This window comes from Phlebotomus papatasi, chromosome 3 (genome assembly GCF_024763615.1).
Source record: "Phlebotomus papatasi isolate M1 chromosome 3, Ppap_2.1, whole genome shotgun sequence".
Taxonomy (NCBI): Eukaryota; Metazoa; Arthropoda; class Insecta; order Diptera; family Psychodidae; genus Phlebotomus; species Phlebotomus papatasi.
The window spans coordinates 2,781,707-2,794,105 of NC_077224.1; the positions used below are offsets into that span (position 1 = coordinate 2,781,707).

At 36.8% G+C, this 12,399-nt stretch overlaps 1 protein-coding gene across 4 annotated transcripts in view; it reads right to left on the reverse strand.

Annotated features, from left to right (window-relative positions):
* The window catches only part of LOC129806414 (protein retinal degeneration B), a 60,305-nt gene continuing 47,906 nt past the window's right edge, over positions 1-12,399 (reverse strand). For all 4 annotated transcript variants that reach the window (XM_055854983.1, XM_055854982.1, XM_055854980.1 and 1 more), the window contains 3 exons: positions 8,491-10,127; positions 4,534-5,398; positions 1-862 (listed from right to left, as the gene is read on the reverse strand). In XM_055854983.1, coding sequence (XP_055710958.1) covers positions 4,586-5,398; positions 8,491-10,127 — 2,450 coding nt within the window. In that variant the 3' untranslated portion in view covers positions 1-862; positions 4,534-4,585. The remainder of the gene's footprint in view (positions 863-4,533; positions 5,399-8,490; positions 10,128-12,399) is intronic.

The window sequence follows — 12,399 nt, forward strand, 5'->3', positions numbered from 1 at the left end:
TTTTGATTTTCCTCAATTTTTTTTATACATTTATTGAACGTAACATTTACAAATATATCATCTCTGTTCCTCATAACAAAATTTACAATTAGTCCACATTGAAATTCCAGTATTCCTGCATCAAACCTTTCTAATCACTTCTAAAATTTTCCCTCTTTTTTTTTGCAATAGACAAACTTTTCCCAAAATATCTTTCTATTTTCTTTCACAGTTTTTTTTCTTTTTGTTGATTTTCAACGAGTGGCTGCTTATTACACACAAATTACAATATTACAGTAAATTCTAAATAGAGTTTATCCAGAGCGCCCCTAACAACTAACAAACATTTAGAGAGCAATTTTTTCTTCCCATTTTTTATCCCAAAATCGTCTTTTCCTCTTCTACTTTTTCACAGATAAATACATCAATTTTATTTTATTTTTTTTTCAACAAGTTTTACAATCTCCCTCTTGATTTTCTGTCCAAATGTCTTCAGTATCTAACGAGTATTACACATAGAGAATCATCAATTTCTTCAACTAACTTTAGAAGATCTTAAATTTTGAATTTGCTTTCCAATTTAATTTAATTTTTATTTTCCACAACACTTAATAAACGTTTTTTGGTTTTGTTTTTTTCTTTTTGTCTTGGAGAAAAGGCGAGATTGCAAGAATTTTCCATTCTGTGGATTTAAAAAAAAGACATTGCAATCTCCGCGAATGAAGAGAGTCATTCGCGTTTTATCATAGAAATGGAAGCATCTTTTTGACTTAAAGTTTTACAACGATTTCTTTTGTTAGATTTTTTTTTCTTTTTTTAAATATTTTTTTCATCTCAATTCTGCCATCGAACAGGAAAGATACAGTCTTCTGAGCCCAGGTACCTGAAAAGCAGTAAAAAAAAAGAAATTAATTAAATTCCCAGAAGAATTTCTATCAGAGTTGAAATGGAATAAAAAAAAACATAGATAAAAGATCGAAACTTTCCTGAAAAAAAAATGCAGTGGAAAATTGACGAAAAATTAACGAAGATTGAAAGAAACCCGTCAAATTTGCTCTACCTGCCGATTTTACTCGGAGGTTTTTTAAATTGTAACGGTATATTCTAGTACATTCAGAGAAAATCTGTAGATTTTCGGCAGAATTTCTGTCAGAAAATCTGTAGATTTTCGGTAGAAATTCTGCCGAAAATCTGCAGATTCTCGGCAGAATTTCTGCATTGGAAATCTGCATAGTCTTCATTGTCTCAACAAAAATATTGTTGATTTATCAAGAAACTGTAGAAGTTACAAAGAAAATAGTATGCTCTGCCTAACAAGCATTACTAATTAAACATTTTATATAACTAAAAAGATTCAAGACAAAAATACTAATTTCTTAAAAATCGCCAATCGAATGATACAAAAAACACAAAATTTAGGTCGACACTGTGTTTAAAGATATCACTTCACTATTCTCTACTTATAACACGGCGTCGCAGAATTCTCTATTTTATATAAACACTGCACAGCGGGACTACTCCATACAAATTGCGGCCAAAATCCTAACTCTGAGGCAAGAAGGGCATATATAGGTAATTTGGGGTCCCTGAATTCATTTTTGACCATAAAAATTAAAAAAAAATCATAGGGGAAAGGGGGGTAACACGTACACAGGGCGCACGAACACCAACAAATCATATTTAGTAAGGCTAACTGTTAGAGATAGAGACCTGGAATCTTCGAAGGACTCCCCATAAGGCGACCGAAGGACATAACCGAATCATAAAGGAAAGAAAGGACATCATAACCGAAGGACTGTTATGATACCTTCGATTTTTCCCCCACCCCTCCCCTTCCGATCCAAAACCATGTATTTTTGTGATTGATCGAAAACGTGTGGTACGATTTTTTTTTAAAATTTTTGGATATGTTTTAGAGATTACCCAAGCGGACATTTCGCCCTTAATCGACAATACCGTTGAGTCATTCCCAATAACGGTTTTCAAGGTCAAAGTGTAAAAAGACCCTAGAGAGCGTATTTTTCAACTGAATGGTATCATGTTTGGGCTTGTTGGAAAGGCCTTGGAATTCTTGACAAGCCTGAACCGACTCCAATCGGTTATGAACTAGTAATAAACCGATTCATAACCGATAAGTAATTTTTGTCCAAAACTCAATTCTATTACTCTTAAACTATATTCTGAGGGATTCTTTGAGTAATTTATGAATTGGTTCATTACCGGTTCATAACTGATTAAAACCGCTTCAGACTTGTCAGAAATTCCAAAACCTTTCTGACCAATCCAAACATGATACCATGCGGTAAAGAAATACGCTCGCTAGGGCTTTTTTAAACTTCTATACTTTGAAAAACCGTTATTAGAAGTAATTCTTATGCACATATATAATCCTAAAATAATCTCTAAAACATACTAATCTTAAACAATCTCTAAAGCATACCCAAAAATGAAAAAAATAGCAGAAAACGGAAATTCGAGAAATCCCAAAAAACATGGTTTTGGCGGTTAAAAGGGCGGGAGTGGGTGGGGGGCTGGTAAAGTTAGGGACATGTTAACGATTCTTGGGTCGAATTATGGAGGTACTCCTAAGGTATCAAGTCTCTATCTTTAATCCCTTTGCTCCTAGGTACTAAAAAAACCTCATTCTGGGTGTGCATAGTCTCAGAAAATTGCTTCGGAAGGGTCCCCGGGAAACTTTGGGCAAAATGAGCTTAGTATTTCCTGAAAGTAGATTAAATTTGAAGGAAAAAAAAAGCTTTTCAGAATAGCGGCAAGTAGCGGCTTCATAAGTAAAACCTTTGATGAATCTTAAGAATTTGAAATTTATTTCAAGTAATACGCATTATATGAATCGAAGTCCTGGTAAATCCTTATGAGGACAATTTTAAATGGTCAGTTTGCATTCAGTGATAAGTCTTCTGAATAAATATGGCATAATTTCTTTAGAAAAGTACACTTGGCTATATTGTATTGTATTGTATTTATTCTTCATCTTGATTGATTCATCAATTAGAGTCCATGAAAACGTCGCTAAAAAGTCAAAAATGACGAAAAAATGTATAAAAAGGTCATTTTAAGAATCTCTATAGGCTACAATTTTTGACCGATCTTAATGAAAATTTGGGAAAATATTCTTCATTTATCGCTAAATGAAATAAACATAATTTTGGTTCGATTAAAAATGGTTGAAAAAAATAGGTTTTGGCCGTCTTGGCCCCACTGTGCACTGTCATAGCAAAATTCCGCGGAAATTCCAGTGGAAAACTAGCGTGCAAATTGCAATAATGGTAGCAATCTTTTCAACTCAAAAGTAGAACAATTGAGTGTTCGTCTGGCAGATGAATACTCTCCAAGTTCTAAGTTGCCAATTGGCACTGATCGTTCATTTCCCTATACCCAACGGCCGCAGCGATACTACTGGATTTCCAGCAGCCTTTTCTGCCATGTCCGCTGATTTTCCTCCTAGTGTTCCATGGACGTTTGCGGAACTCTGTATAGGACCGTCTAATAATAAATGTCCGCGAGTTTCCATGAACTTTTCTCTGACGAATATTTCCACGTCTTTTCCTATGGATTATTACCGCTATAATCGCCAGTCAGCCCTTTAAAAATTCGGAAAAATCCTGTTTATTTCCAGTAAATTCTCCGCGGAATTTTCCATTCAACGGCCTTAGAAGCTTCCGTGGTTTAATATTACGGAATTCCACGACTTTTTCAGTGGATTTTTTTTTAATATTTTTCTTCAAAATAATTCCTTAAATTGAATAAAAATGGCGTGGAATTTTCATAGAGAATTTCCATAAAATTCCGATGTTTTCTCGAATATTTTGATTTATTTTTCAGAATAACACGAATTCAGTAACGAATATTCAGTTTTTTTTAATGAATTTTAGGATTTTGCCTAGAGATTTTTATGATGAATATATCGAATACTGCATTTTTAACCAAAAATTCAATTTTTCATAAAAGCTAGAATAAAACATTGTAATTATCTTTATCTAGAAAAATCTTTTGACTCCATTTCTCAACTTTGTGTAAAATTCATTAACCCATTCAGTCAATGTACTAGAAAGAAATACTTGAGATAGAATGTTCATATTTTGGAATTAGTTTCTTACTTCTTACAGATTAATAGATGATTTTTTAGAAAGAATTTTTTTTTAAATCTATTATGGGGGCGCGGGATTTATATAGAGTAACTATCCAAGAACATAAATTGGCAACTAGAATTCAAATCAGGAAAGACGAAAGAGGCCAATTTTAACAAATTCGACGGGATGTCATATTTTCCGTCCGCCATTTTGAGCAAAAATTTTGCATGACTTTCCGTAAAGCGAAAAAAGGACAAGAAAATGTATTTTCATCTCTGTCGGACTAATTTTCCCAAGTAATTGAAGAACTATAGTTACTAAAAACCAATCCCGACAGCAATTCGGATAAATATTTGCCAGGAAAAAATCATCTAAAGTCATTCAATTTGCGTATCATGTATAATACCATGGTAAGGAATGGGTAAAATAAAAAAAAATATAGTAATAAAATGTTGGTACTTACTATGTGACAATAAAATCAAGGAATCACTCGATAATGACACTTAGAGACAACTTTAGACATGACTGAGATAGGATTTCCTCTTAAGGTAGCCACTTCGGATGGGCGAAGCCAGTGGCAGTCCAGCTCCTCCGGCATCCTTGCTCCTCCTCCTCGCCTGCCCCGGAAGATTGAAGCATCCCCTGGGAATCACCATTCTCGCATTCCCTTGAGCCGGCCTCGAGCCTCCATGAGCCAGAAGGCTACTCAGATGCTGCGCATAGCCCTCGGACAGACACGTGGCATTGGCCTGCAGCTTCTTGCTCACCTTGCCCACAATGTAGATCTGCTTGGGCTTCAGCCCAATGTTAGTGTAGACGCTGATGTCCTTGCTGCTGCCGTAAGCCGTGTGGATCACTACGCCATGATTCTGGATGAGATTATTGAGGTAGGCCGTCTTGTGCCCGAGAGGATCAGTGCTCAGGCCATCGGCAAAGGATACCAATCCGTGGGGGAAATTGTGCTGACTCAGCCACGACAGAACACGCTGCTGCTGCATATCCGGACGTCCAGTGATGAAGATCAGCAGATATCCCAGTTCCTGCCAATGCCTGCACACATCGACAGCTCCTGCTCTGACCTTGGGATCCCTTCCCGTCACCGACATCGAAGCCGTGAAACTGCCGTCGATGCTGAAGACGACGCATTCCGTGCACGGAGGAATGACTGCCAGGTAGAAATCCACGGAAGTATGATCTCCACGGACTACCATCTTCACCGGATAGATCCCATAGCCCATGGCCTTATCCCCCTCCAGAGTATACTGAATCCTGCCCGTTTTGTCCGTCACTTCCGTCGTCACGTGCATCCACTCCCCACCCGGTGGATCCTTTACCAAAATTTCAGAAAAAGTTAATTGCAAAGCAAAAAAAATTTAAGCCACGCCCTCAACTAGAGTTTTAACTGTGACATCTCTTAAATTTAATTTAATTTAAATAAATGCTTACAGTGCATGGAGGGTGTTTTACCCGTTTTACCACTAAAGTTTTGTAGGGGGCGTGGCCTAATTTTCATCTATGAAAGGACTCTCCTTAGGGAATATGTATAGTATTCAAAATTATTGCTAAGAATAAGGCGATGGAAAAACTATTAACATTCTAAAACTATTAAATTCGGATTGTGGCAAACTCGGACGATATACATAAAAAATGCAAATTTCGTTTAATAATTCTTAAACTGTATGTAACATATTATCGTTATTAATGAGGAAAATTGGATTAGAAATGCATAAAAGTGTCTGAAAAACTTTAAATTTAATTATCTCGGAAACTATGAGGAATAGAGGCCTCAAACTTTACATACATTTAGAGCCCCTTACAGACTTGATATGTGCAAAAATTCACTTGAAAATAAGGAAAATTGGAAGAGAAAGGCATAGAAATGTCTGAAAATCTTTAAAGTCGATTTTATCGGAAGCAATAAGAGATAGATGCCTCAAACTTTACATCCGTTTAGAACCTCTGTCGGCTACCCGTGAGAATCCGCGAAGATTTTCATTACACACGAAAAATACGCGCCCCGCGAAAATTCGCGAAAAAATACACGTCCCGTGAAAATCTCTGAAAAAATACACGACCCGGGAAAATCCGCGAAAAAATACACAAATCGCGAAAATCCGCGAAAAATACATGTCCCGTGAAAATCTGCGAAAAAATTCGCGCCCCGCGAAAATATGCGGAAAATTCGCACCTCGGGAAAATCCTCGAAAAAATACACGAATCGCTAAAACCCGCGAGAAAATACGCTGCCCACGAAAATCCGCGAAAAATTTGCGCCCCGCGAACATCCGCGAAAAAATACGCAACCCGCGAAAATCCGCGAAAAAATTGGCGCCCTGCGAAAATCCGGGAAAAATACGCGGCTCGCGAAAAATACGCACCCCGTGAAAATCCGCGAAAAATATGCGTTCCGCGAAAATCCGCGAAAAAAATCGTCTCACGAAGATCCGCAGAAAAATACGCAACCCGCGAAAATCCGTGAGAAAATACGCTCCCCACGAAAATCCGCGAAAAAATACGAGCCTCGCGAAAATTAGCGAAAAAGTACGCTGCCCACGAAAATCCGCGAAAAAAATTCGCGCCCTGCGAAAATCCGCGAAAGAATTCGCGTTTCACGAATATCCGCGAAAAATTCGCTCCCCGCGGAAATCAGCGAAAAAGTACGCGCCCCACGAAAATCCGCGGAAAAATACACTCCCCACGAAAATCTGCGAAAAATACGCGCCCCGTGAAAATCCGCAAAAGAATTCACGTCTCGTGAAGATCCGCGAAAAACCGCGAAAAATTCGCGTCCCGCGAGAATCCGCGAAAAAAAACTCATGACGCAAAAATCCGCGAAAAAACTCGTCAGGAAAAAATCCGCGTAAATATTCGTTGTTTCCCGCGAAAATCCGCGGAAATTTTCGGACATCGCAAAAATCCGTGAAAAAATTCATTCCCCGCGAAAATCCGCGAAAAAATCGCGAATCGCGAATTGTATATGTCACCTTACAAATCTTCGAATATAAACTAACTATATGTAGAGAGAGAGAGAGAGAGAGAGAGAGAGAGAGAGAGAGAGAAAGAGAGAGATAGAGAGGGAGAGTGAGAGAGTGCTATATATATGGGAAAAGCTTGTCCGACGCCGCTTCTTCTGCTTTTTCCCGCCTGACGCTAATTGCAAATTTTCTTAAAAATGAAATCTTTAAAGTGAAATATCTCGAGAAGTGCTCGACGAATGTCTTAATTTTATTTTCTTAAATTGGTCTAAATTTTCTTGGCTACAACATAAACATAAAAAAAAATCAATATCGCATGCTTAGATTTCGAGATTAACTACTCTGAAAAAAATATCTTGTTAAACAAACAAATAGATTTTATTGAAATTTTGTCAAAAGGATGTTATTTACCAAATTGACAAAATTTTTTCTTGCATTTTATATAGAAAAACACACTTTTGACAAACTTTTAACAAGATCCAGTTGGCCGCCGATTTGACAAAACTTCTCCATATTCTCTATGGAAGAACATCCTTTTTACAAACTTATCTTGTGAATTTGGCAAAACATTTTTTTTTTCAGAGTACAAAACGTGATTTTTAACAGGTTTAGAACCGGTTTTTCAAAAAACTAATAGCACAGATATCGTTGTACGCACGAGTAGATATATTTAAAGAAAAAAATTATGAAGATATCTCTTTCAAAACTACAAATGTGTTTAGGGGCGTGGCCTATTTTGATATAAGACGGCGATGCACCTTAAATTCAAGTACGACAAAATTACAGAACTCTTTAGTCCCGTTCAAAACTCAATTTCTCGAAGAGAATTACTTCATGAATACCAGTAAACCAGGCTTGAGCTAAAATAAAAAGCGAAGAGAATTTGGTGGTACCTGTTTAGATTCTTCGAAGTGCCGCGAAAATTCACGTAGAGAAAATGAGAGGTTTCTTAATGTGAAAATTGTTTAATTTCTTAGAGTTAAGTCATTTTCACAAGAAAATCCTTTTATTAATTTATTTGAATATAGTTATTTGGGATTCTCTTCAGGTTCTTCCGGTGTTCGTCAGAGGATTGCCTTCTTCTCAAATCAAAGACTAAATTTTTCTCCAAAGCTTTCAACCCTCATTATGGGTCTTCCTCAGTAGTGGGTTGAATATTTAAATCGTGAATATTTAAATTAATATCATGGATATTTAAGTGAATATCGTGAATACTTTGTGAATATCGTGAAAAATCACACAAACTTATTGAATATTAAAAAAAAATTGTGAATATTTAGTGAATATCGCGAACAATTAAGCGAATATCATGGAAATTCAAGCGAATTTCGGGAATATTTAGTAAATATCGTGAACGATTAGCGAATATCGCGAACAATCACAAACTTCTTGAATATTTTGAAAAATTAGTGAATATTTAGTGAACATCGTGAAAAAAATCCTACCTTCATCAAATGGATGTCCACTTTTTCTCCGGCCAGAGTTATCATGTCCAGGGGTCCGTACATGAATCTCGCTAGCAACTTTTGAGGTTCTCCCTCCTTCACGAGAACATCATTGGCACGGTGATTGGCCGTGACATTCTTCAGCTTCACCGAAGTCCTCTTCTTGATCCACTTCTCCCTCGGCTGTCCGGGTCGGAAGGAACAAATCTCCTTTTCCTCTCCCGTTGACAGCGTCGTCGAGTCAAACCGTCCGATCTGACGCAAGATGAAGGCGATCACATCGCTACTCTCCCAGTAGCTGGCATGGAAGAGATGGGGCAGAGCATGAGCGGGGAAATTGCTCAGACCTTCCGGACAATAGAGGGCGTAATCGAGGCGTTTGGAACCCCACCAACGATGCTGAAGTGTATTGATTGTGGCCAGAGGAACATTGTCAATCATACCGGAAATATTGCTCTGCAGCGAAGTGTCTGAGAGGCGTCGGGCATGGAGGCTGTCGCTGAATAAATGTGGACTGGATTGGATTAGCTCAAGAAGATGGTACGGTTGTCCATTTCCCAGTGGATACTTGGCATATCGGGGCACATTGACAGGTGCCAGCATTGAGAATCTCGCACTGATTAATGGTTCCAGGCGCGAAGCTACCGGATCCGTTGGATGGAAGAGATTGTACACTTGAGTGCACTGAGGCCTCTCAGACCCATAATTGCAATCACTGAGCTTCCTGGCGGCCAGGACAATGGCCAGTGGACTCCCAAAGAGGAACAAATCACCAACTTCAAAGTGAAACTTTGGCAGTCTGGCCTCATTGATCGAAGAAGACCGTCTCCTGGGCGACGGAGCCATCAACAATCGAGCTGCATCCAATTCATTATTTACCAGACTATCATCCATGAGATCCAGAGCACTAGCATCACTTCCCAGACGCCCTGAAGTTCTGCACAGAGCATCATACGCCAAAATGCCCCCCATTGAATCCCCAATGAGGACAATCTGCCCAGAAAAGCCACAACCCTCTTCGCAACGCTGAAAATCGGCATAGGCAAGATTGGAAGCAGTAACAGCCTGATTGACAGCATCCTGGAATTCCTGGGTGCAAGTGGTGAGCAAGGGAATGGCCCCAATGGGGACGTCAGTCATATTTGGGGAATCTGTGGTAGATGGGGACGAATCAAAGGAATACGGACTCAAACTGGACAGAATTCCAAGGGCATCAGTGCAGACAGAAGGACAAGAAACCAGCCTAATGGCCACATGGCCAACCATCGAGGGATAGTGTTGCCTCATGACAGACTCAAAAGCTCCCCTGAATGTCGTGATATCTGACTTCTTGGCTGCCAGATCAACATTGGCATCCAGGACACTTCCAGCGTGCAAAACGAGAATTAGAACAGACGTAGGACAAGCTGGAGGACCTGGAGATCCAGGTGGAGAAGAATCTGTATTGCTGCGATCGATACTGGAGGCAGTACCAAAAGTTGATCGACGAGAACCACGTTCCGAAGCAACACGCTGCAGGAAGGAATGACTGAAGATGCTGTCTTCCTGGGTCTTGACAGCAGCTGGCGGACTATCATCTTCATCCGCCAGGAGCTCCAGTGAGCTCCATTTGGCCAGGGATGTTGATTCCCCAGTGTCTGAAACAAAAGATTTTGGGCATTGATGCAAAAGGCAAAATACTTTTAAAATATATCGGGAATCAAAGAGAATATCATGAATATTTTTGCGAATATCATTTGAATATCGGAAATATTAAAGATATATTTCTGAAAAATTAGAAGAATTTTGTGAATTATTTTGATAAAATCGTGGAAATTCAAGCAATCATCTTGAGTATTTTGATAAAGTTGCAATCATTCAAGCGAATATTGTGAAAATCTAAACGAATACCGTAAATATAATATTTAAGTGAATATCGTCATTTTGTGAAAACCGTGAACAATTGAGCGAATAACATAAAAATTTAAGTGAATATCGTGAATATTTAAGCGAATTCCGTTAATATTTGAACGAATATCGTGAATATTTAAATGAATATCACGGATATTTAAGGGAATATCGTGAATACTCTGTGAATATCACGGATAATTAAGCGAATATCGTGGAAATTTAAGCCAATTCCGTGAATATCGTGAACAATTAGCGAATATCGCGAACAATCACAGAAATTCCTTGAATATTTTGAAAAACTTGTGAATATTTAGTGAATGTCGTGAAAATTTAAGCAATTTCCATGAATATTTAAGTGAATATCGTGAATATTTTATGAACATCGTGAACAATCACAAAAATTTCTTAAATATTCCTAAATATTGTGAATATTTAGGGAATATCCCGAACAATTAAGCGAATATCGTGAAAATTTAAACAATTTCCATGAATACTTAAACGAATATCGTGAATATTTTGTAAATATCGTGAACAATGAAGTTATCGTGGGAATTTAAGAAAATTCCGTGAATACTTAAACAAATATCGCGAATATTTAAGTGAATATCGTGAATGTTTTGTAAATATCGTGAACAATCACACAAACTTTTTGAAAATTAAAAAAAGTGAAAAATTAGTAAATATCCTGAACAATTAAGCGAATATTGTGAAAAGTTAAACAAATTCCACGAATATTTCAACGAATATCGTGAATATTTAAGTGAATACCGTGAATATTTTGAAAATATTGTGAACAATTCAGCGAGTAATGTGACAATTTAAGTGAACATTGTGAATATTTAAGCGAATTCCGTGAATATTTGAACGAATTTCGTGAATATTTAAATGGATATCACGGATATTTAAGTGAATATTGTAAATATTTTGTGAATATCGCGAACATTTAAGCGAATCTCGTGGAAATTTAAGTGGATTCCCTGAAAATATAGTGAATATCGTGAACAATTAGCGAATATAGTAAAAAATCATACAAACTTCTTGAATATTTTGAAGAAATTGTAAATATTTAGTGAATATCGTGAATATTTAAACGAATATCGTGAATATTTTCTAAATATCGTGAACAATGAAGAGAATATCGTGGAAATTTAAGCGATTCCGTGAATATTTAAACAAATATCGTGAATATTTAAGTAAATATCATGAATGTTTTGTGAATATCGTGAACAATTATAAGCGAATATCGTGAAGAGTTAAGCATATTTCGTGAATGTTTAAACGAATATGGTTGAAATTTAAGCGAATATCGCGAACAATCATACAAACTTCTTGAATATTAAAAAAAATGTGAATGTTTAGTGAATATCTTGAACAATTAAGCGAATATCGTGAAAAGTTAAACAAATTCTCGAATATCGTGAATGTTTTTTGAATATCGTGAACAATTATAAGTGAGTGAATATCGTGAAAACTCCGTGAATATTTAGTAAATATTGTGAACAATTAAGTGAATATCATGAACATTTTGTGAATATCGTGAACAATTAAGCGAATATCGTGAAGAATTAAGCAAATTCTGTGAATATTTATGCGAATTTCGGGAACAATCACACAAACTCCTTAAATATTCCTAAATATTGTGAGTATATAGTGAATATCCAGAACACTTAAGCGAATATCGTCAAAATTTAAGCGAATTCTATGAATATTTAAATGAATATCGTGAATATCGTGAACATTGCAGCGAATGTTGTAAATACTTTGGACCATCGTGAGCATTCAAACGAAAATTGTGAATTTACTCAAGTTGTAACTTGTAGAAAAGGAAAACATTTTTTTTCTTATAATAAGCTCAAGTGCATTAAATAAATAATAATAATATTTAAGCGAATATTGTGAATATTTGACTTTATGGGCCATTTCCATTGAGAAATTTTTCAACAAATTTGTTGGAAAATTTTTAATTCCGTATGAAAAAGGTGCTTTTATGAGACAAAGTTCAATTTAGTTCAACATTTT